This window comes from Ambystoma mexicanum, chromosome 5q, assembly GCF_040938575.1.
Source record: "Ambystoma mexicanum isolate Mex_15411 chromosome 5q, UKY_AmexF1_1, whole genome shotgun sequence".
NCBI lineage: Eukaryota > Metazoa > Chordata > Amphibia > Caudata > Ambystomatidae > Ambystoma > Ambystoma mexicanum.
Window position 1 is genome coordinate 594917026 of NC_090933.1, and position 26347 is coordinate 594943372.

The window sequence follows — 26347 nt, forward strand, 5'->3', positions numbered from 1 at the left end:
GCATATTCAAAGGGGAGGTATCATGGGAGTTGTACCTCAAAACATCTGGATAGCCACAGGTTGTGGATCCCTGTTCTAGCTAAAGTGATGAAACTATGCCACTGTAAGCAAATTCATATTAAGTCTAAAAACAATGAAAACATGGAAAAGCTATAATATCACAGAAACTACTTCATGTCTTATTAAATATGTTTCCAAATTGATAAGGGGCAATTTGCAGGAGAAGCCAGCGTGTTTAAAGCTCCATTTTATTTTCACCCAAAAACACCTTCCATCCAGATACAAAAATATAAACCATTTGCAGAAATCTAAGATTCTATATATAACCATACAGCTTAATATTAATTTTTAGATTTGTAAAATGCAAGTGCTCATCCAATAGCTTCATTAGAAAAATGGCAATTGTAAAATAACACATTTAGAGTATTTCACCATTTAATGGTGTCTTTTGATCAAAATACAAAAGCATTAAAGCTCCTGCACGTCAATGCAATATTTATTCCTTCAATTTGCGGGACGACAGTGTCCGTTTCTTGGAACTGGGGAGTGTTTCATCAAAAGACTTTTCCTTTGTCTTGCCACTGCCAGATTTTGGAGAGCCAGTTACTGTGGCTTTCAAATTAGAAAATAATCCTTTTTTTTGCTTCGGCAAGATGTTGGCCTGTTGCTCCTCTTGAAGGTCTAGCACAGTTGTTTCAAGTTCGAGAACACGTTTCCTACAGTTTTTAAGGCCTTCCATTTCCTGTTCCTGAAACGTAAATTTTCATGAAATATTACTACGTTGATTTTTCATAGTTTAAATACGACCACACAATCAATAGGATATAATTTACTAAATTAATACTTAAAATTGTCTTAATGAAAATACACATCAAACATGGTTCTCAGAAACCAGTATCTCTTTGCAAATTCTGAACTTTTAAGATATTTTCCCTCTGTGCTAGACGGACTCCAAAATCCTAAAGCAGCTATGAGAGGCCAAAGACACCCATTCCAATCCTGATGCTGCAGGTGTCCCCTGACGTCATGATGACATCTATTTCTTTGGGTTTTGTATGCTTTGTTTGTACTTGTAATGCTTACATTGCATTCTTCCAATACAAAATGATTCCATTATTCCTTTTGCAATCACAAATTCATTCTGGCCAAGAAAACGTTCAGATTGAAACCATCCACACCAATGCACATTTTATTTTTTTAATTTCATTGCTAATATGCTATTATTAATATCAACAAAATTTGCAGTGAATAAAGAAAAGGGTACTTTTGTTTAGGGTGACTTTGATGGATAATTTATTTCCTTTGAGGATACTTTAGCTTTTTGTTTGCAATGTTCAAGCAGCCAATCAGACCTTTTCATGCTCTCACAGCACCATCTAGGTTTCTAGGGGTGAAACAGGTGTTGTGACACTATTCACAAATTATGACACGCTAGAATAGAAATGGTGCCACACACTTAAGCCCAACAATTCACAGTATATGTTCAACCAGAGCTAGACTAGGGACTCCAAATAGGAGGGGCAGTGGGTGATTGTTAAATAATCTGCAAACAATGTAGCCATCAGGAATCATGTTACCAAAGAAAGGTTTCCTCCCATTGCATACTATTTCCTGCTGTAGTTTACCCATCTTGAAAAAATGATCCTACAATATCCAAACCAATCTGGAAGGATGGCCATCGGAAGCACATATCCTAAATAATCCAATACAAAAGATATGCTTAACCACACATTATCCAAACAAACCTTTTGCTAGAATATCAGAGTTCAAACAGTTGTGCAAATATTTGGTGAGACCACTAGGTTGCAGCTCAACAAATATCCCGAATTTGAACGCTTCTCTTCAAAAAAGCTACTTCAGCTGATCTTTTTAACCAGTAGTAATCCCCTCAGGTGAAGCAGTGTGTTCTGCCTCGTAACAAATCCCAGTGAAACTATATCTAGAAATAGACTTCTTGGAAACTTCTAGTCCCCCAGATGCAGGACTGTATAGAAAAGAAAAGTGTGCCTCCTCATACGGTCATCTGATTTGGCGATGGAATAGCAGAAGGCAGTTTTTTCTTGAGAGCAACATTTCGGCTTAAGACATATTTTCTCACCATCTCAGCCATTTTAGCCACACAAAGAGGCTATTATGTCCCTAAAATCTCCAATAGATACAGCTGTACAAGCTGCCATTATTTAGCAACTAGCGGTCTCCATGCCTGCACATGTATGTCTTCTCCACAATTGGTACCAGTATCTTCAGGTAAAAGTACATTTATATGCTCTCAGACCCATTTCTGCTGCTCCCATTTTGTTGGGTGAGAGGTTAAAACATTCACCTGGGATGCAAGCATTCCCAGAAGCTGTGGGTTTGATCTGCCCCACCAATGATCTATCAATGATATACATTTTCTTATGCCCATCTGGATTATTCTTTGTGCAAAATAAAGTGATCTTCGTAAACAATATCATTACTAAGGGTTAACGGATTGGTCACTGCAGCTTGCTTTCTCAGCAAGTCAATTATTTGTCAATATATATTATTATTGCTGAAGGTTTTTCTAGTTCTGCATCTTTAATGGGAAAATGAGGAGTACTAATTACTGCTCAACAAACCACTCCAGAAAGAAATAGGGCATGAATGTGCATGTACGTTTTGATGTTATGAGAGGTACCTTCGACTAGCTCTAGTAGAATAACTCCAGCAATCTCTTCATTGCATTTCTCTATTCACCTGTCAGGCTACCCTCCAATTCAACCAAGCAGCAGCATGTGAAGAGGCTGCTCTTCTACCCCTCCCTCCACCACACAGCACCAATCAAAGGGACACGGCATTTGCATTTCTTCCCAGGTCGACATGGTTGAATTACCTGCAAGGTGTTAATTCATGCCTTGAAGGTGAACCTGAAAAACACACAGTCGCATGCATTCTGCGAAAAGAATGAGCATGATGGAGATTCTCATTTTCTAGCTCAGCCATTTAACAAGATATAAAGTAGGGGTGCCATTATAAATTAAATGCTATTTTTTATACGTTGTATAGAGTAGGTACTAAAAGCCCAATGTGCAGATTTGGGGAGGGCACCTATTCTAGGGGTAGTAGCCACAGACGTAGACTGTCATTACCACTCACTCGTATAATTACCCAGTTCGATCTCTCTTCGACATTGGAGGGATTTCACCAAAGGGATCTGGCGAAATTAGGCATTATAATCCCTCGACACAGCGGACCAATGCGCTTATTCTTTTATTTTACAACCCCTCTGGTCATTGATGCGAATATCTACTCTTGGGTATTACATAGGACTAAATGCTGCAGCACAACCATGCCTTTTGTAGAAGGTTAAGACCGATCTCACTTGTTTTCTCTTTTTAAAGTGAAAATGTAGAGTGATTTGCAGAAGGAGAGGCTCACTGCGCAGTGTGTGTAGCAGAAGTGGCAGAAATGTACTTCTGGGGGACAGCTACAATACTCAGATACTCAGAATATATACAGCTCAATCAGTGAGTAAATAAAACACCTTCATTCTATGAATAAACCCACCAATGAGGCCACACTGCCAATGGCGCTTCGTTTATCACATTTAGAGAAATGTAATTTCCCCCAGGTGAGTTTATGAGATTTGTTGTGACGACACCTGTTGGCCAACAGTAGAATGGAAGAGTTGCTCTCATAATTGGAGATTATTAACATGGAGGAAGGGGTGCAGTGCCACTGAAAATGTACAGAAGTCCTCACAAGATATTTCTTGGCAATCAAAACTGAGGAAATACAGGAACACAACGACCAATATGCTCATACATTTTAGCCATCACATGAATAGGGATCCTCCCAATGCGTGAGCAAAGCGGTTTATCAGTTAGGAGGTTTCACTCAGAAACTTAGTTTAGCCATATGAACCTGTATTGTGGTTGTCTGAAAGTACTGAATTCTTTTTATGATCGTTTGTAAGTTGCAAAAATGTCTGCATTTTGTTTTTAATTAAGGTTGCTTACCCATTACTTATGTGGTTGTTTTTTTTACCAGTTTGTAGCACTGGGTGGCATTTTTTGTGCATTTCATCATTGGAATCAAGTTATTTTCGACTTCTTTCAAAGGTGTATTGGGTTTTACTATTCCACCACCCCATAATTCCTCACGCCTACCACTCCAACACCCCCACTCCACACTCCCCACTGCCTTTTCACATCACCACTCCACCACACATCCTTTCTGCCACTCCACAATTTACGGGGCACTTCACACACCAGACCACCAAATCATTCCACACCACCACAGCCCCACACCACACATCTAAAACTCCCACTCTACTACCACGTTCCAACATTTCCCCACTCCACACCCTTCCCCCACGCACACCACTTCACCTTCCCTACCTTGCCCCCGCTCTAACCCCACTCATCTACACTACTCAGACCTTGCATCACAACTCTATATCCCCCCACACTGCCCCACTATCAACACTCATCCACACCTCGAATTAGGACTCAAAGTCAATGGCAATTTTAGCAGCAGTGGTCCCTCGGGCGGGGGGGTGGGAGCGGGGGGGGGGTTTACATCGACAGCGGCTTCAGAACTTGTCCCTTCCAGATGGCACCCTGGTTGGTTCGCCCTTACCCCATGAAGGCTTTTCGTTCTAGGCGGCAGTACAGTTTCACTGCAAAAGATTCACCAATCTTAAGGATGAAGAAATGCCGGATCATTGCTCCTGACTGAGAGCAAGTTCTTTGCTTGACATTGATCTTGATGTTCCCTTATTCTCCTCATTCCAGCCCTGCCTACTCTGTTCTTCTGCCCTGCAGTCCGTTTGTCCATTTTCCCCATTCTTTATAGTCTGCCTTTCTGTTCCGAAATTGTGGCCTGGCCACCTCCTGTTTCTGCTACTTATATCTTGTTCTGGTTTCTACTCTGTACTTGCTACTGCCTTCTTGTGTGCCTTGCTCCTGTCTCCAGTGCATCTGTTCGCCTTCCTGAGATCCTGTGCCAATTAATACCACCATCATTCTAAGACATCTTACATCAACTCGTGTTTCAGATTTTTTCCCTGTTGGGTTTTCCCCACAGAGGAATGGTTGCTCTTTGGTGGTGACTGGGTTAGGCATTATCTGCGGACAAAGTGGCTTCCCTCAGAGGGGTAGTCAATTTTCATCAAAGGCAGGCTCACAAAGCCATTGGTAAGACCAGCCATTAGCACGTCTCCCCACTCTACCCACACCCGCCCTGTTTCACTCCAGGTCAGCCATCCTCCTATACCCACCCCACACCTGCATACCCCCAACAGCCAACTCATTTTAGCTCATCCCCACGTTCCCTACATGATCTCTGTCCACCCACCCTTCGATAACAACCCTTCACCCACGCATCTAACCTTACATTTGCTAATTGCCACCAACGCACTCTGCCTAGCTTAGCTCTGCCTACACACACCTCACCAATCCTAGCTCATCCAAACCCCTACCATGACAATCCCTGCCTGCTGCTTCCCACCTTAGCTCACCCCTTCCCCCTTAGCTCACTCAACCCCCATCACCCTAGTTCACCCTTAATATCACCACACTTATCTTGACATTTTCAAATATTGTTTGCCGACAAGCAACATTAGTAAGACACATAGTAAAAATACTTCTGTACACTGCAGAGAAGAGAAACATTTTTACTCTCTCCATTACTAATGTTATTTTTCTGCAAGAACAAATGTGCAAACATATTTTACATTACTGGCTAAGTAAAGCCCAGGTATTTACTTAATTCATACCAATACATGTAAAATGGAATAAACTATAAATACCAAAAGTATTTATTTATACATTCATATACAGGAGGAAAAATGCTCTCTCACAAATGAATGTACAATAGATAAGAAATCAGATTTGATGGGACGCAGTGAGCTTCTTACAATGGGGTGAGTTTGAAGGACATTCTGACCAGGTTGTGGAGGGGAGAAAATGCAAGTCACCAGGACCTTTAATAAGTGGACATACCTAGATTAAGGACAACAAACATTGGCCATGTTTAAGTGCAGGTAGGCGGAACGGCCAGCTGTGCTCAAGATTTGACCATTACGGGTGAGGTGCTAGAGTGGAGGCAGAGGAAGTGAAGGACAGAGGCAGTTTATAGGCGAGGGGAAAATGTTAGCTAGCAGGCAGATGAAGTTGGTTAAGTGAGTAACTCTGAGGCGAGGAGGTAGGCTTTTAGTCTGGTTTTGAACAAACTTGTGTGGACTGCTTTTCGCATGTCCATGCATCTAAAAAGAAAACATTTATTTTTAGGTGCATCAACAATAGTAGAAAAAAGAAAACTATGGGAGGCATCTTTCCGAGATACAGGATATCATATTTTCGCGCCTTTAAACACTTGTGTATAGGCGCGTTATAAATGCCATATCATATCACAAAGGACACATCTGGTGTTTGTCAAGACTAGTAATGTTGATGGCAAAAAATGAATACAAACTTTACTTAACTTTGGCTACATGTATTAGTTAGAAGAAAGACTGCTGGCAGCTGAATCAACTGATTTGCATGAAAACCAGTCACACTTTTCAACAGAAATGCAGGTTGCACATAACCCATCACATCATCTTTAAAAACAACGTAGGGGCATGTCAGACCACAAAGCCTACAATTGACTCTCAGTTCTGATTCATCCAATAGCCGTCTAAATCAAATCCAACTTCAGGAACAGATATTTAACATCTGAATTGTGCACAGCCTCAAAAGGAGTTGCCGTCAATTGAACTAATACTAAAGTCAGACCTTGCTACACTGGCAGAAAATGAGCTGGTGAATGTTTATTAACCAAGGCTTTAGAAAATGAAGCTCTATTGACACTTAAAAACCAAAACCCTTGCTTTAGCTTTCTTACAAACATTGACATATTTGCTAGATAACCTATTGCTTTAACGACTTGCAAGGCCGTTTTAACTGGGGAGTGGGAAGCGTCTAACACACACGCTGATGAAAAGGGGTCCAACTGATTCACTTCACCAGCAGAATCAAAGCCATCTGTATGTGTACAGCTTTCTACTACTCCGCCATCTGGTTCCAACCATAGCCCGCAGTATGACTCTCAATGCTAAGTCTAGGAGCCTTAAAACATAAGGGGCCAGGCCTGTTGCTTTAATGTGTTTGAGTGACAAATTGTGATTTGCTCCGGGATCAGAATAGCTAAAAAAAAGAAATTACTTAGCTTCTGTAATGTTTTTCTGCTAAATTAGACTTAATTTCCACAGGTTTCCCATCTTGGAAATATCCTCAAGTCACAAGCATGGCTTCGGATAGGTTTTCAGGCCCAAAGTGATGTCCTGCCCCTCTGCATCCAGTCTTCGAGGGCCATTACCCTTGGGGTGAAGCAATGAATGGTGCATATGGAGCTGGCTGCGCATACGGCCTCAGTCTTACCCAGTTTTCCCCTGAACTCTGAGGCTGAACTGTCTAAGGGTATGAGTATTCTGTATTGGGGAGTAGGTGTGAAGGTAATTAGGAATCTGCCAAGATAAGGCCCAATCCATTAGAAGAACAAGTTACTTTCTTACCTGGTAACGTTCTTTCGATGGGATGGTCCGACGACGTATTCCATATCTATGACAGGTAATGTCCACAACACAGCTGTGGACATTATCTGTCATAGATATGGAATAGGTCGGAGGACCCAATCCCCTCGAAAACATTACTGAAGGTAGCTATTTGTTCTGCTAATGTATTCTTTCCCCCCAAACATTTTTCCCTTTTTTTTTTAAAGACTCTAAAAACTGTACCAAACCTGGAGGGAGGGAGGAAGGAAGGATAGTAAGGAACCAACACCTACACACAAGGAAACTCTGGACACCCACAACCAAGGCTGTCATCCTGACCCAATAAAGAAATGGTGGCATAATACTTGCAAACGTGAGCAAGGAACACCATGATGTCACCTGAAAGAGGCTGGCAACAGAATCGCCATCCGGTGAAGGAGATGTAGCTGCCAGTCCTTTTAGCAGAATGAGCCCCAACACCTGCAGGCACTTCTGTGTTGGAAAGATCATAGCTTTCAGAGAATGATCCATCTGGACATGGTCTGCTTGGTCCAAACAGCTGGCCTTGCTTGCACTTGCCCTTTTTCTTTAAGTTTCATTACGGGACCCTGATTCGGTAGGTTCTTTGGCAGTGAAAGCTCGGATGAAGGCATGGGCCTAGAGTTTTCCCTCTCTTGAGCAGAGCAGTGAAGACCTGCGCAAAACACTGCATAGCGACTTTATGGCGCATTCATTGTCACAAGCCGCACTCCTCAGTATCGAGAGCTGGCCCCTGGCACCAAACAGTGTTGGGCGGGTCAAATACGGACACTAGCTTTGTGCAATCCTTGCAGGGTAGAAGCCAGAGGTCTTCGGAGGAAAATGTGATGCAGGCCAAAATCACAATGGTGGCATTCCAAAGCTGCATCGGAGCATGTAAACAAACTGAGGCCAAGTCCCTCGTCTGAAAGACTTTGCTGAAAACTGTAGCAAAGTGACCTCGCCATCATCATCATCATCATCATCACAAGGACCTAGAAAGGACATCTTCAGGTCCCTGAAGCCAGCAGTAATAAGGAAAAGTTACTCACAGTGGTCACTACTGTACTCCAATTCCATAAATCGCTTGGCTACATAATGTATGGACAATCTTGCTAGGGGACGGGACTGCAAAATGAACAGTTCTACTTAAATGTACAGGAGCACATGCGTGCAGTCGCAGGCATGCCCATGCTCTTCTAGCCCCACCCCCAGAGCTGCTCCTCTATGCCCCTTTTTCATGCGGATTTGACAGCCCTTCTTGACTTCATTTTATGGTGATGGAGATGTAAGGGGGAAGGGCTCTATGGACTAGGAGTTGAGCAGTCACTCGTGCACTATCCACACCCAGGAGGAGGACACTTTCTACCTCTGTAAAAGAAAAGGTTCTTCAAGATTGCATGCCCAAAAGATGACATCATACCACAAACTCGCATCCATGCAGTAATACCTAGAGAAGGGAGATAGGAAAGCCCATCTGGCTGACTTAATGATAAATGGCCCAAGGAGCTTGCTGCTAAAAGCAATAGCCGGGACTTTTGGTCTTACTGAATAAGCATGCAAGCCCTTTGGAGAACGTGTTTCTGAGCTCCCAGAATGCCAGCTACCATCCACCTAGCAATAAATGCTTTTTGGTAACCTGACTTTCGGAGGAGGACCATCCCAAGGTAACAAACAAGACATCAGACTTCCTAAAACCGTTCACCTGTGGCAGATAGTATTTCAGAGCTCTTCGGACAGGGTACAAGGTGCAGTCAGCCTGCAGCATGGAGAACAAGTCAGTTAACCTACTTCCTAAAATGATGAGACTGTCAGACTAAAGGAGGGGCGAGTGCATTGCACAACCGTATCCTTGTAAAAGAAAGCGTATTGCTCAGAAGCTACAAGGGCCTGAATCTCGCTGTGCTTCCTGGATGAAGTAAGGACAACAAACAGAACCGCCCAACTAGCGACGAGCTTAAAAATCGACTGATGCCATAGGCTTGAATGGATTATTCAGATAGGGTCGAAAGGGTAACGTTTAAATCCCACTTGTGTGCGACTGGTAAACTGGAGAACACCTACCAAGGCCATCCAGGTGCTTCTTCACCACTGGGTTGGCCAGCTGAAAACACCATCGATTCTAAATAACTGTACCCCCAGACAGGCACTAAGTAAGTCTGGCTACTAAGACTGGCTAGTTGGGTGGAAAATAACAGACGCCATCTACTGAGCACTGAAGTAGTCCGAACCGCTTCTAAGCTACAGAGGGATAAAATAAAGACCACTTGCTTCTGTACTGATTATAATCTGCACATTTTCTTGAGCCAGACTCGGGTAACAACGTCTATTCCTCGGGATCCATGTTGCTTACACACAAAAGACTGTGGGGAGGGGTGAAGGGCTGTCCCCACTGCTGTGACATGTTTTGCAATAGCTACAACAGAATCGGAGGCCGAACGGCTAGCTGATTCACGTCGGCAAACCACACACTGGGCGACGAGTTTGGTGCCGCTAAAATCATTGTGCGCTCTCCGAATGGCCCGATTCTGCTGACCACTCTCTGAATGAGGAGTGCCACAGGAAGGCATGTAGGCTCTTTTGACTCCATCCTATCTGGAATGCATCTTCTAGGGAGCCTGGGCCCTCGTCTTCCTGGGGGGCAAACCGGGGCATTGGTCATTGAGTTCTTTGTCAATCAGATCTACTTCCAGGGCACCTCAAAAGTTGAATATGTCCTGAATTGACAGGTTTACCATTCAGAGCTGGCTATGCTCTACCTACTTAGTGTTCACATTTGTGTTGAGGTCTCTGGGGATGTGTCACCTTGAGTATTATATCCTGAGTATTCACCCACTCCTAGATTCCAATCGGTAGTAAGCAGAGCGCAGGTGACCTAGTCATTCCTTGTTTCATAAAGCATTGAGGTAATGCTGTCCCTGGGATCAGCACCACACTGTTGAACGTGTGGGAGGAAGGACATTAGTGCCAAGAATATGGCTTTGAGTTACAGAAAATGTATGTACCTCTTCAGGAAGGTCACGGACCACAAACCCTGCAATGACTGTCTCTCCAAAGTTGCCCACAGACCACTAGAGCTGCATCTATTACACCACAAAAAAGTAGTGAGCTAGAGACAAAGGCGTCCCAGATTTCAAGTTGCACTCATCCTCCTCCTTCAGCACCGAGAATATCGACACACTGACTGTACGCTTATCACTGGGTCCCAATTCAAAGTCAGATGCAGCTGGAACCGGCACATCTGCCTAGCGGAACTATCAGAATGCAGGTTCTGAGGTGCTCCATCACATGTCTAAGCCCCCAAGCAGCTGTGTGGCCTCTACTCAATAAGTGGTTGACTGTCCCGCACCCTCTCCAAAATTCAGAACACGCAAGCCCGAAAAGTTCCTCAGCTGAACAGGATGAAGTTTCGAGACCGAATAGGAGTTTGCTCTGATTTCTAGGACGTTGATCATAATCCTATAAACCCAGGTATCAATTGCCATGAAGTCGGCGTAGCTACTGCTGGTCACCTGGCCCTGGCATGATTATTACCCAGATATGGATGGACATGCAGGCCTCTGGCCCCAAGCAAGTCCATTCATGGTCTTTTTAAAGATCCACGGGGCTGAATTGAGGCCAAATGTCAAGACTCTACTGAAAATGTCTTCACATCACTGAAGTGCAGAAAATGGAGATAGAGAGGCAACTCCTATATTGGGATGTCTAGGTATGAGTCTCTCAGGTCCAGAGTACAAAGCCAGTCCCCTGCACACAGGGACTCCGCAATCTGGGTGGGTCTCACAATTCTGAATATTTTAAGGGGTAAGAAATGGTTGAGGAAGAAAAGATCCAGCAACACTCGCAGATCTGATTGGCTCTTTTTTGGAACTGCAATTATCCACAAATAAAAGCGCCTTCCGCTGTCCAAGGGTGGAACCAATTCTACTGCTCGAAATTCAGGCAATTTGGCTCCTTCCAGGAGCAGTGCTGGGAAAGCAATCAGCAGAATAGTGGACAAGAGAGCAAAAGGTGGTTACATCTGTTTGAAACCGTCAAAAGGAGCCAGTGGTCAGATGACCAATGCTCCAGATGCAGATCCTGCTCTGATCTGCGTGTGGTGGAGTACCCCTCTGGTTGCCTTGCCCTCCTCTCCGGATATCCAGAGAAGCCGCCAAAAGAGCTGGGTGTGGCATTCAGACTGCTCTGCGCCTGGCCAAAAGGTTTACCAGCTGGCTTAGTCAACATTTCCGTTCATAGGTGAAATAGCTCCAAGTCCTCAAAACAGTGCTCTAGAATGCACATCAGCAGAACATCTGGTAGAATGCATCCATTCTGATATCTGCCCACATGTATATGCCACAACCTGCGGTAGCTATATGGTTGACAGAAGATTCTAGTCAGCCATGCAACTTTAGCCTGCCAGCCAGTCCGTAGGTCTGGAAGGAGGTCTGCAACCTCATACCAATATATTTGATTTGCAGCGGCCGGCATGATATTGGCACTTGCTTGCCTTGACATGATGCAGAGTTAAAATATATTTGCCGCCGAACTAAAGCAACTTGTCTTTTACTCTGTACTGAAGTAGAAGGTGAGGATGTGTTGGAAAATGACTGATTTGCTAAAAGTGAGGCCCCCACAACCACAGAAGATTTTCCTGCTTGTTGGCTGGCAAAAGTGGGGACTCTGCCAAATCATCCCCTGGCACAGAAAGCACATCCTTTTGAAAAGGGATACCTGATGGACTCGTTGCATGGAAGGCCAGGATCTCGGACAGCTAAGGAGCTAGAATAATACCTAAGGATTCTGTAAAGCCCGGCAGCCTATAGTGAAAGGCCTTTGCTGAGTAGGAGAATTCTTATTCAGATCATCATCGGTGTCTTGCACCCAACTGTCCAGGGGTTTGATTCAGCAAGCAGTGCTGACATTGAAAGGACTGTCCGAGTATCTGCTGGAGGTTGTGGGTATGTTGCAGGTTGCTCAGCCCCGGAGGTTGTGGCACTCCAGCCTGGGGCAGCGGAGAAGCAGGCATGGAGCGGAGGATCAGGCACTGGAGGTGTTTCTGCTGGAGGCTGTGGCATTTCCTGCATACCCTCCCTGATGAGCACCTTCAGAATATTAAAATGTGAAGAGTTGAAGAAATGCTCTTCACATGCCACCTGAGCTGTGCGGCAGGACGCCCATGAGCAGAGAGTCCAAGTAGCAGCCACAAGCTCCCATAGATCCTGCCTTCCCTGGAAGGACCAGGCCTCTGAATAACAGAGGGATCTGGAATAAGTGAAGACCGTGCATCACATGATGAGCGGCTGCAAAGGGCATATATGCAAAGTCTCAGTCTCAGCATTACAAAGTTTATGGCAAGGTTCAAGTCTGACAGAGGAACAATAAACTGGCATGGTGAAAACTGGCCAGTTGACACTCTCAAAACTGCACTACAGTAGGGGTAGTGAAGGATGTGTGGTTCTTTTTAAATGCCAGACCAAGTTATTTGGTGGTATACTTACCCAAGAACTCACCAACCATGACGCCAAAGAGGTTGGCCCTTCAAAGGTAATGTCCAAGTGCTCGGAAGGAACAATGGGCACAAAACCAGGAGTGTGCATCATGGAATGTATCCTGGTGACAGCATCTGGGTCCATAGAGCACGACATATCCAAACCCACATGGAGAAATCCAAACCCACATGGTGAATCGGTTTGGGTGCCTCCTTGTCATTAGTGAACACCCCTCGCATTTCAAGAAGTAGGTTGTAAAATAGCTAATTATGGAGACACTAGGATTTATCTAGATTGGCTGCCTCTAGAAACCAATTACTAACAAAACAAATAGCCCGTCTATGAATGTGTTCAAAAGGATCGGTGTGTGAAAGAATTTAATTTTTTTAGAAAATTCATACAAAAATATATTCTAAAACTTTCTCCTATTGTACAGATCGGTAGAACTACAATGCTTCACATTTCTTTATTGGTGTTCTGACAGTTCATGTATGTCCTATGTGCATTTACAATTGTGTACATTGGCATTACATTCCAATTCCAGTTTTTCATACAGACTATATCTGTCTCTCATGCCAGCTTTTCATAATTCAAGAGTAGGGTGGGTTGACAGAAACACTGAGCCCATAGGATCAGGTTGGGGCTTACTGGCCACATTAATGTCTATGGATGGTATGGATGCAGGATGCCAAATTAATGGGTTAAATGGGGGTTAGTTTAATTGGGAGGACCGTTTTCTAGAACGCTTGCCATGTCACGTTGTGCCTTAGAGACAAAGGGAGTTGTTAATCCTCACTGATTAATGCATGTTACGTGGTGGTTGAGTCTTTTTCGACTAAGAGAGGGGTGCTGTTGATGGTGTGGGTGCAATTGTATCATGGCGTCCCTTTGCTTCATCTGGAAGAGTTAATTGATCTTATCCTTGTATCACTGGCCTAAGCTGAACCATAGGGAGCAGCCTGCATAAAGTCAAGCTTCAAGATGTGTCCATCATAGGTTTTCGAACATCAGAAGACAGTTTGATCAGGCGCATATCTTGCTCAAAGAATTCCTCAAGGAACTTTCCCACCTCACCTTATGACACAAGAGCCAGGGGAATAGGGTCCACCCCACTCCATCAAGATCAGACCAAATTAAGTAAGACATTCAGTTAAACCTCTGGCTCTTTGGCTCTTCCTGAGCGATACAGCTGGGGCCAGTGGTGAACCTAGCACCACACAGCAAGCCATTGGTGCTACCATGCTGGAAGGCAGAGACACCATGCAAGAGCAGAGCAATAACCTCATATCCAAGGCATGCACCAAGTGTGTGCTGGCGAGCCAATTTTAGAATGGGCAGGTGGCCCCCACTCTTCTACAGGTGGCAGGCTGAAGCCACCAGGATGTTGATGAAGAGGTCTAACATTTTCAACGAGAATTCCTCCCATTGTTCTAGAGTAGAGAAACTAGCGGGGAACGTTACCTGAATCAGTGCATGTGGTGAATCCTCAGGGTCATAGGTAGACTCCCTGAAGTGGGTGGGAGGGTGTTGCTTCTTGAGGGTAAGAGGAGAGTGGCCTTATGTCTCATCAATTGTCAAATGCCACACTACTCCGAAACGAGATCGGGTCCCTGGTACCAAACAGCCCTGTGTGGGTCAAATCCCGACATGGGTTTGTGCAATCCTTGCAGGGTAGATGCCAGAGGCCTTCGGGGGTAAGTGTGAGGCAGGTAAAAACACAATCGTGGCATTCCAAAGCTGCCTGAGCATGTAAAAAAAGAAACTGAGACCATGGTATCACAGTCAGCTCCAAATATACCACCCATGTTATCACATCTGGAGTCATGAGTGCCAACGAATGAACAAAACCAATTTATATCCAAGTTCCTTTCACTCTCTGGCTGCCTTGACTGAAAAGTGTTCCAGATGTACCTGGCTATCCATAGGCCGGCATTCACCAGCTTCTGAAATTCTGGAAGAAGAAAAGATTTCCTGATCACATTTCCTGTCTGGGCCCACCTCCCTAGATCCTAAGCCAGGTCATCACTCATCAATATACCCCTCAATGATCTAGTGAACTGTCCACTGCAAACTCAAAGAACGTTTCAGAGTTCATGTTTACTCTCATGCCTGTGGCACCCCCGAAATACCATCAAAGTAACCATTCACAAAGACAGTATTGAAGTTAGCCAGCTGAAACTGGAAAAGGTACCCCAATGGTGTATAGCCTGACATTTTTCATGTGGCAGAAAAGCCTTCAACTGCATGGCTCCCATCACCAGTCCCCTGAACTCAATCCCCAAAGTCTGGCGTAGTTAGGAGTTGTATTTGTTGAGAAACACACCTCTATTGAAGCGATATAATGCAGCAATGAAGTGGTCTTCCAGAATACAGAAAGTAGTGAATCTCTACACAATGATTATTTTCCAGCCCTTGAAGTTTGGAAATGCCTTGGTGCCAACAACCTCAAATGTGCTGCAGCAACTGTGACAGCCTGTTGTTGAACTAACATTTGTAATAGCTTATTAAATAATATATAAATAGCATAGCATTGTAAATAACAATACACTCCGACTAGATCTTATATCGAAGACATCTGCAATACTAAGATATACATTAGACTCATTTAATATCAAAAGAGAAAGCTTCCTCGTCACATAATCAAGTATACAATTGTGGTACAATCCCCAGTATAATGTTATACTAAATCTGCCTACAAAAACAGTTAGTGATTGTACCCATCACTAACATGTCACATGTTCTACTGCCTTGCAATGTGAGTTCTTAGATGATGCCAAGTCAATTCATGGGCTTATGCCTACTTCTTGATTGAAACATGCCCTACTGTGAACAGCTTGGCAGAGAACAAAAAAGAAGATCTATACTAAAACATTACAGACTCTAAAAGGGAGGAGGATCAAACCTGCCCACCTGAAAAGGCGAGGAGACCTTCATTGCTGCAGAGATTTTTCGAGAACCCTGATGACCAGGACACATTAAATAACTGAATTCTGAAATTTGTAACATGCACCTTTTTTTGTTTTCGGCTATGCAATACACTATGGAAGTGTTGTCTCAGGTTGCGCAATGTTAAGAGCTTTATTAGGGCGGGATATTACTTGCGCATTCAATTGATGTTGCCCAGGACTGACAATCCCATAATGCATTTGGTAGAGAAACGAAAACCAAGACTGCTATAGCAGTTTCATTTTAACAGCGGCTAGCCACACCGCGATGCACATGTGGAAGGATTTAGCCAAACCTGACACAATCTACTATCCTGAAACTCTACAGAGCCACAAGTTTCAATAATATTAATATGGTTAGTTGTGCAAACCTTTGCATCAATGCTTGTGCTTTCAGGTCCTCGCTGCTATGCCCCAAATTGTAGTATGAACAAATACTCTGGTTTCAAGCAGAGCATCCCTGACGGTGATCTGCTATGAATTCGTTTTTGTGTCTCTTTGAATTGATATGAACTACTATGACCTAGTAAACGAAAGATCTGAAAAAAGGGCCCCATTACAAGGAATCGCCGAAAGGGTTAATGCTCAATGTGCTTGCTGTGATCCGTTTCATGCAAGCTGTTGTAATACTGCCAGGAGTACCACTGCTGACATATCATATATTAGCCTCCTGCAAAGTGCATGGTATTGCAGAGGTTTGATGTCCCTTGTAAGGTGAGAATTCACACCTTTCAGATGGATGGTTTGCATCTACCCAGAATGCAAAAGCCAACTGGCCCTGATCAGGTGCCAAACTAGATTGTGTACTCCATCCGGCTATATATGGGTGAAGAGGACTCCTATTGCATAAGACTTTCTTTCTTTGTGTATTGTAAATTATAAGTTACTCACCGTAGTGACTAACGTACTCTTAGTCCATAGTCCCCTTTTCTCCATACTGTAAGGGCGTCCCTTCCAAGGGACAGGAGACAGAACCTTTTTCACCAGAAATAACCTTCTTCCAATTTAAAGGTGGGCGCGGCCCAGGGAGCATGCGCTGCCCTGACTCCGCCCTCCGGCACCACACCTCAGTCCCCATTGATGCGTCGACAATAGATTTAACATTGCCTAATGACACCAGTATTATTAGGGGGAGGTTGGTGGGATGTATGGAGGAAAGGGGACTATGGACAGAGTATGTTAGTCACTACGGTGAGTAACTTATAATTACTCTTACGTCCCATCCCCTTTCCTCCATACTGTATGGCCGATTACAACCGATTGTAGCCCCAAGGTGAAGGGGAGACCCTCCTTAAGAAAAGAGGTTCCTGAGAACCACCTGTCCGAAAGCCGCATCAGATCTAGAGCTGGCATCCAAATAGTAAGGCTTGCAAAAAGCCGAGGGAGAGGCCCAAGTGGCCGCCCTGCTTATGACTTGCCAAGAGACATGGCGCTGGAATGCGATGGCCGCTGCCTTGGCCCCGACTGCGTGGGCATGCATGTTGGCCGGGAGTGGCCTGTGCTGGCCCTCATACGCTTCTTTGATGGCAGAGACAATCGAGCGGGATATGGAAGCCTTCGAGGCCTGATAGCCTGGCCTCGAGCCACCGAAAGTGACAAACAGGAAGTCCGACTTGCGGAAGCCCTTCGTCTTGTCAAAGTAGAATTTCAGGGCACGCCTGACATCCAAGCGATGCAGCACTCTTTGTGCTTCGTCCTTGGGATCGGGAAAGAACGTCGGAAGGACTATTTCCTCGTTCAAGTGAAATGCAGATGGAACCTTGGGCAGAAATGACGGGTGCATCCGCATGACTGCCTTGTCCCTGTGAAAGGTGGCATATAGTTCAGAGGCGACCAGCGTCTGAATCTCAATGACTCTGTGAGCCGAGGTAAGACCGACTAGTAAGGCCGTCTTGATGGTGACCAGCCTAATGTCCATGGATGTCTCAAATGGTTTGTGCACCAGGGCGCCCAAGACTATATTCAGGTCCCACAATGGGTGCAGTCTCTTGACGGGCAGGGAGAGCCTCGCGAGACTGGTCAGGTGTTTGACGGTAGGGTTGGAGGAGGAAAAAAGGCCTTCCTCCGAGTTCCTGTAAACCCCACCGGCTGCAAGGTATCTACGGCAGGTGTCGACCTGTATGCCCGAAAGAGTGTGATGCGCCGAAAAGGAGAGCACGTTGTCCAGATTGCAGGCCAAAGAGTCAATTCCCTTGGAGTCTGCCAGTGGCAGAACCTGGCCCATTTGTTCTTGTACTGGGCCCTGGTTGCTTTGCTCCTGGCACCCTGTATGATCTCCAGATTGGCCTGTGAGAGGCTAAGGTGCCGAGGCATTACCTGCTCAGGTACCACGCTGTGAGGGCTAGTTCCCCTGGCGCGGGGTGGATGATCCTGCCCCGCTGCTGCGCCAGAAGATGCACTGGATCCGTCGGGAGGTGTATCAGGGGCACCTCCGAAAGACTGAGGTGCTCTGAAAACCATGGTCTGGCCGGCCACCATGAAGCAATCAGAATGATGAGTCAGTGCGACTCCTTGATCTTGCAAAGTACCCTGTGGATCAGGGGAGTGGGCGGAAAGGCATAGGCCCTCATACCGGTCCACTGGAGATGAAATGCGTCGCCCAGAGAGCCGGGGCCCTGACCCTGCCAGGATGCGAACTGGGGGCACTTCTTGTTGTGCCAGGTGGCAAAGAGATCCACTTGGGGGTGACCCCCACCTGTTGAAGATCTCCTGAATAACGAGGTCGTTTAGCTGCCACTCGTAATTGTCCGCTCCCAGCCTGCTGAGCATGTCCGCCTCCAGGTTGGATTCCCCTGGGAGGTGGACTGCCGAGAGGTACATTTCTTTTTCCATGGCCCATTCCCACATGCTGATCGCCAGTCTGCACAGAGGAGAGGATCTGGTGCCTCCCTGCTTATTGACGTAGTACATGCTGGTCGAGTTGTCTGTCTGGATGAGGACGACCTTGCCCTTGAGCAGTGGTAGGAATGCTCCGAGCGCTAGCCAGATGGCGTTCAGCTGCAACCAATTGATGTGGTATTCCTGCTCCCTCCTGTCGAGTCCAGGTGCTGTGGATCGAGAGATCATCCACGGTGGCTCCCCAGCCCTCGAGCAAGGAGTTTGTGGTGATGGTGGCCTGCGGAGAAGATGACCGGAAGGGCTTGCCCGTCCATAGGTTGCAGTCCCTGGACCACTAAGTTAGGTCCGGGTGGAGAGATGGAGGAACTTTGATCATTTCGAATTGAGAGCCCCGCTCCTGACTCCATGAGGCTGCGAAGTGCAGCTGAATCCTCCTCATCCTTAGTCTTGTGTGCGGGACGGCTAGCAGAACAGCTGCTAGTAGACCCAGGAGATGTTGATACCACCAAGCCGAGGTCACCAGTCTGCTGAGGAAGAGGGCGGGGGCCCTCTTGATGGTCGAGATCTTGCCTTCCGACAGGAAGATCCTCTTGGAGCATGTGTCGCATATGAGTCCCAGGAATGTCAGAATCTGCGTAGGGAGCGGCTGTGACTTCTTGAGGTTGAGCCAGAAGCCCAGGTCGTGCAGTGTGTTCACAAGGGCATGGCAGGAATGGTGAACCGTCTGCGGAGATGTAGCCCTGACAAGCCAGTCATCGAGGTAAGGGTAGATGTGGAGGCCCTGCTCTCCGAGGAGGGCCGCTACCACGTTCATGAGTCTGGTAAAGACCCTGGGGTCCGAGTTGAGGGCAAACCGGAGGACCTTGTATTGGAAATGGTACCCCATGATCCTGAACCATAGGAAAGAACGATGGGGCTGCCAAATCGGGACGTGTACATTACAAGTCCTTCAGGTCTAGGGAGCACATCCAGTCTCCCTTGTCCAATGTCTCTGCTATAAAAGCTGGCGTAACCATCTTGAATTTTTGCAGGGGTAAGGAGAGGTTGAGGGTGGAAAGGTCCAGCACAACTCTCAGGGCCACCTGGTTCTTCTGAATGGCGAAGAATCCTGGAGTAGAAGCCAAAGCCTTGCTTTTTGTCCGAATCTTCATCTGTAGAGGAGCGGAAGAGGACCCCCCCATCGAACGGTAGCTCTAGAATGTGCTCCTGGACGTCCAGGTTGAATTTTGTTAACCGGAGCCAGGCTTTGCGCCTCATGTCCATGGCAATGCAGATGGCACAGCCCGAGGTATCGATATGCGCCACTGTGGATTCCATGAGGTCATGCGCCACAAGCTTCGCCTCCACTAGACCCCCCTTAAAGCGTGATTGCCATTGGGTGGGGTGTTCCGGGAGGAAGTCCGCAATTTCCCGCCATAACCGTTGGTTGGCGGCAGCCAGCATGGCATCTGCGCTGGCCTGATGCAGGTGTAAAGAGGTGTTGGAGTAGATCTTCTTGCCTAGCAGCGCCTCAGAGGAGGAGGCTGACGACGACTGAGGCTTGGAGTAAAGTGAAGCCGCAGCGATCACCGAGGAGCGGGGCTGAGGATGGGTCGAGGGCAAGAGTGTGTCCCCCTCCATCTGCCTGTACTTGGCGTCCAGGTGTTGGTTGATCGGCTGGACTGAGTGGGGCTTGAGCCAACCCTTCTTGGCCAGTGCGACTACACCGGTTTGCAATGGAATCCTTGTGTTGGCAGAGGGGCTTCTTGTGAGGACTTCAGCCAGAACCCTCTCTGCCAGCTGTTCGACCTCGGGCTGAGGGAGGCCAGGTAATCCGCCAGGCCAGCAAGACGGTCATGGAAGGCCCTGGTTGAGGATGGAGTGTCTGGATCCTCCTCCTTATCGGTGTCCTGCGGATCTGGAGGATCTTGTGGAGGATGGGTAGATGGCGCTGGAGGCTGTTGTACAGAGACTGCAGCCGGAGGCTGAGGAGGCGGCAGAGGTTGCGGAGTTGGCTGTGAAGCCGGAGGAGGTGGCTGCACTGGGGTCGGGGGGCTGGATAGACGAGTCTGTGGTGCCGCTAGCATGGCGGGGAGGACCTCTGACTGCATTCTTGATAACCCCCATTTGAGGAGACCTCATGAGGTCGAGGAATTTATCGAAGAGCACCTCCTCACTGGCAAAGAGGTGGCAGGAGGTAACCACAGGGTAGCGGGGGACTGCTGGAGCTGCTGCGTACCCAGTCTGTGAATCTGATAAAATGAGGAACCTGGTATTGTTATCGTTAGACTCATCATTAGTATCTGTAGAGAACCATTACTCATTATAACACCCATTATTAGAATCAGTACTCTGTTAGAATCACCATTACCCAATCATTACTCTTTGCAATGGAATCATTCCATTATTGCTATTCCATTATTGCATTCTGTTTAGTTATCCATAGTACATTGCTGAAGTAGACACTGTTCAATATTAGACTGTCACCTTCGTATGCATTTGCAATATGCTTTTAGAATGATATTGTATGCATATAGTGCTTGCCATTAGGAGAGAAACATGCTGCCACTTTGCACTTTGCCATTTGAAATAGAATGACACTTGCACATATTTGAAGTGCCATGTAGTGTTTTAGAGACACAAAATATACTCACCATGATTTGCTGTTCATCTATGTTTGCATTAGAAATAGCGCTTAGGCTGAGAGAGAAAATGCATTGCTTGCACCACACACACTGTCATATTTGAAATGCACGTAAAGCCATTCACACATTGTTATGCTTTGTAGAGACACATTTAGAGATATGTTTGGTATGTCATGTATGTATGTATGTTGAGTCACTTAGAATGAGTCTGCATTATGTAGTGCTTGTATTGCGAGAGATTTGCGGTAAACGCTAGGAAGCATTCAGAATGAGACACAAGGCCCATGAGCCATTTTTTGATGGAGAAAGACAGAAGTTGCTCAGTGCGGAGAAATGTTATGGTACACTGTTCGTAATCATTGGCAGACATACACAGATAACATGAACCCTTGTCCGAGAGGGAAGCTTATCAGCTTGGCTGGTGTGCTTCGCGGAGAGAACCACAAAGGTGTGGGCTGCGCCAAGGGAGTGACGATGGAGAGATGGGAGAAGGTGCTTTTGTATGAGAGGGACGGGGCCTAAGAGCATTTTGTAATGCAGAGTGAAGCATACAGTGGAGAGAATGGAGAAACAGGGAATAGATGATGTATTTCGCGACATACTCGGAAGGCCAAGAGGGAGAGATATGAGGTCACGCTGACAGCACACGAAGTAACTGGACATGCCGTGCAAGGAACAAGCAAACACAGACAGGCAGGCATTTTGCCTAACGCTGAGGGAGAGACATTCTTAGCGACATTGGAGACTATAACCAGGAGGGCTGGAGAAGGAGAGAGGAGTTCGGGAGAGTTTTGAGAGACGGAAGAGTGGTGGGAGTCTGCACGAGAGAGGACTGCACGAGAGATCGAGAGTTGGCCAGAGAGATCGGGAGAGCCACAGAGAGGGAGTTGGCTGGAGATGGTGCTTGGTGCAGCAGCCTGATGACGCTCTGATGAGATCGAGAGCTTGGGAGTTCGAGTGACCAGATCTTGAGAGGCAGACACTGACTGACCTGGCACATGCAGAATGGGAAGTATGGTTTTGGCCTTGGTTAAACTAATGGAACAGACAGACAGAGAGACACACACAGACACTCACATAAGGGGTGAAGGGTAAAACCAGACAGGGGATTGTTTAGAGTGAGAGTGTGGATTGATGGTGTGGATTTACCCATGAAGGTGATGGATGACTAGCGCTTGCGGCTGTCACGGCACTGATTGTATTAGAACCACACATTTGCAGCATAGGCTTATATTTGCAGCACAGGCCGAAATATCTTCCTTCTCGAGCTCTTCGCTCATCCACCTCCAACTACCTCAGGATCAGCCGCTTCTCCAAGCAACGAGCTGGGGGTAGATCACTCTCCGCAGCAGGGGCCTCCCTCTGGAACAGCCTTCCTGCCTCCCTGAAACTTGAGGAGAACCATCTCCGGTTCCGGAAGCACCTCAAAACCTTCCTCTTTGCCTCCGCTTTCTCTCCCTCTCTCCCCTGCTAAATTCACTGAACCTGTACTGAATCTGCTACTGGGCCACTCACCGATCTCGGTCCTTGGCCCAGCCACTCTTCCCTGCACTACCTACCTGCACTACGGGCTTGTCTCTGTATCCGTCAGCCCCTTCTCCCGGCACTTACCTTGCACTTGCCACCAGCTGGCCCTATTATTTATCTTGTATTCTACTAACCATGTACTGCACTTTCCTTGCACTTGCCACCACCTGGCCCTATTATTTATCTTGTATTCTACTAAACATGTACAGCACTTTTCCCCCTCTCCTTGCACTTTTCCCAATCCCCTTAACCTTGCACTTGCGTGATCTGAATAACACCTGGCCTAGTAGGATCGTTGTCTGTCTCCCTTGTTCCCCCCCTGCCTCGTCGCGCCTTGAAACACTTGTGTATGGGCACGCTACAAATGCCATATCATAAGGAACCTGAAAGGCTTATAGATACTGCATGGTAGCTTTGCACCAGAAGTATAAAATGTGCAAATTAGACATAGCATTAGAACTGCCTGCATTGTCATGTATTATGCTTAGCTGTGTGTATATAAATAAATGTATCCCATTGTTATAAATTGAATCGATTCTTTGTGTCTTAGTGTTATTTGTTATTGCCTCCGCTAGTAAGATAGGTGTATGTTATTTGGCGTAATCTAGGAGTACACAGTGCACATGGGGCCTGATACGATTGCAACCAAAGGGGGTGTATAGTGATCCACACCCCCAATAGGAGATTGTCAAAGATTGTCTGAAGACCGGAGAGCGTGCTTGCCCAAAAGGGGGGGCAACACGACGGTTAGGCGTTTGGGTTTTTCAGACTGACAAGTCCAAATGGACGCATGGGGAAGTTGCCCTGCGCATATGAAGGGTAGACTGTAGGCCACGTGCCTGGTTGTGACCAGTCCCTCCTTGACACTAGTTCTTTGCCAAATTTGTTGAATGGTGTTGGACGGGTGCCCCTTTCCGGCGCGGTGGCCATTTTGCCGAGCTTCCTGCCATGTTCCTGCGACGTGCTGCCCAGCCCGCTGGGTCCGGCCTCGTCCAAGACTCTCACGTGTGGATCACAAGGCCGACCCTGCTCCTCGGGTCTCGGCCCGGTAGGTGCGACACCCTCGACCCGGCGGTTGGTAGAGCTGCATTTAGGCGCCCCCTCGGACGTATTGCCGGTATTAGGGCATAGCCCCTCGAACGAATTGCCGGTGTTAGGCCGTAGCCCATCGGCCATTGCGCTGGTAAAAGGGCATAGCTCCTCGGGTGTAGACCTGGTACAAGAACCTTCCGGTCCCTCGACACTGCGTCCAGGAGGATCTGAGGGCCCCTTGACCCGAAGGCCAGTAGCTGTAGCAGCCTCGGTGCACGTGCCGGTAGAAGGACCTGGCCGGTCCCTCCCACATGGGAGAGTCCCTGGAAAATAACGGCCCTACCTTGGACCTGGGTCGATGCTTCACAAAGTTCTTGAGATCCTCTGGAGGCGACTTCTGGAAGAGCTCCCTCCACCAGACTAGTCTGTTCTTCAGCGCCTTCGAGGACAGCAAGTCACACGCCGGACATGATTGCCAACCGTGGTCTGGACCAATGCAACGTAGGCAGAGGGCGTGGGGATTTGAAGTTGGGAAGAGCATGTTGCAGGATGGACACCTGTTGAACCCTGTAGAAGTCGACATGCGCCGGGGAGAAACGCGACGCCTGAGGACAGAGTACCTGAATGATAGAAAAGACAAAAAAAGACAAAGAGAAGAAGTATCCGTGCGTGGAATTACATGGCCGAAGGCAAACCCAGGTTAGCTGGTGAATTCGGCCTGTTCCTGTCGAAGCAGAAAAGGGGACTTGGGTGTGGCACCAGAGGGCGGAATCAGGGCAGCGCATGCTCCCGGGGCCGCGCGCCTCTAAATTTAAAGGGGAAGAAGGATTTTTCTGGTGAAAAAGGTTCCGTCTCTTGGAAGGGACGCCCTTACAGTATAGAGGAAAGGGGACGGGACGTAAGGGTACTTGTGAGCTACTTCATCATGCTACACGCTACAGTTGTATAGTTTATTGACCATTTGTATTGGGTAGCACAGTGTTTGGATGACAAAAAGGCTGTGAAAAAGAACCAGACAAAACGAAGAGTATTGAAATAGGAATGTTTATTCAAAAGGGTAGTAGTTTATTGATCCTGCGCATCTCACTGGGTAAGGAGTTGCAGATTCCCACCGCAGGGCATGAACCTGGAAAGAACAGCCCATATGTTTTTCCTGCTTCAGTCGCAGAATAGCAAAGCAGGAGTTTATTTGCTGAGCGAAGATTTTGATGGGCATATGACATTAGATTTTCTCTTTTAAATTAACGGTCACTTGATCATGTAGTATTTTATCTATTAGTGAAAGGGCCTTGGAATTGACCTCGGCATGAATTAAGAACCTGTGGAGTTTTCTTAAGACCAGTGAGATGTGAGGACACCTGGGCAGATTGGTCAGGATTCCAGCCGTGGTGTTAATAAGTACCTGGCGATGTCCAAGAAGGTTTTAAATTTGTCCAAGAAAGCATGTTGTACCAATCTATGCCTGTGCGATGGTAAAATGGTGCAGATTGCTTGTAGAACATTAGGTAGTAGTACAACAAACCCACTACGGCACTGACGGCTTGAGGGGACATGGCTTTAGATGACATTGGCAATGTGGAGCCACCATGTTGCCTAAGGATTTAACTCAGTCCGCTGTATCAATCTCTATAATCACAGATGTGAATATGCAGTCAAATATTTAGCATCTTTGGCTTTGAATAACCTATCTAAAGGTGAAGAAATTTTGGTTTAAGCTCAGGCAATTATCTTCCATCTATTGATAAAGATAAACAAGGCCTGAATATGGTAGAAAAGCTTCCAAGCGAATGGCTCCCATGGCAATAAGGTGCTTTGGTCACATCGTGATGTTTTCTACCGTTAATCACACTAGACATACTATTGTTTATAAATCTATTATTTGCAAAACATATTTGCGCACTAATAAGTCATGTAAGACAGCCAGCACGTGTTTCACACCACACAGGGCTTTGTCAAGGCTCAATATGCTACTAATTCGCTTGTTGCAAGAATAGTGTGTGTTTTCAAAAATCTGCAATGACTGTGTTTGAACATTAAGTTCTGATGAACTCCTACGGGCTCTAATTGGGCTCTCAAAAATGCCTCCTAAAATGTATCAAGATATGGCATGGATTCCTCAAGCGATCTAGTTACAAGTCGTGCAGCAAGTCGTAATTCATAAAAGTCCCGTTACCCTGGCCGTGTTCACCTGAGTGGCGTTCCGCATGTCCGGCCTGAACGTGTTCTTCATTGCCTGCAGGCTTGCCAGCTGTTCTCAGTAGGATCTGAGTATCACCAGCATAACTGTGGAAACACTCTCTGTCCAGTGCTAGTAAGTCACGTAGCAGCGGGACGGACATCGAACAAGATGGGTGAAAGGCAACAGCCCTGCAGGACATCACTCTTCAAGGT

At 46.5% G+C, this 26347-nt stretch overlaps 1 protein-coding gene across 1 annotated transcript in view; it reads right to left on the reverse strand.

The window, feature by feature from the left end:
* Nucleotides 1–216: 216 nt before the first annotated feature.
* The window catches only part of LOC138497532 (kinesin-like protein KIF20A), a 1316984-nt gene continuing 1290853 nt past the window's right edge, over nucleotides 217–26347 (reverse strand). Inside the window, exon 19 of the mRNA XM_069621067.1 lies at nucleotides 217–748. Coding sequence (XP_069477168.1) covers nucleotides 497–748 — 252 coding nt within the window. The 3' untranslated portion in view covers nucleotides 217–496. The remainder of the gene's footprint in view (nucleotides 749–26347) is intronic.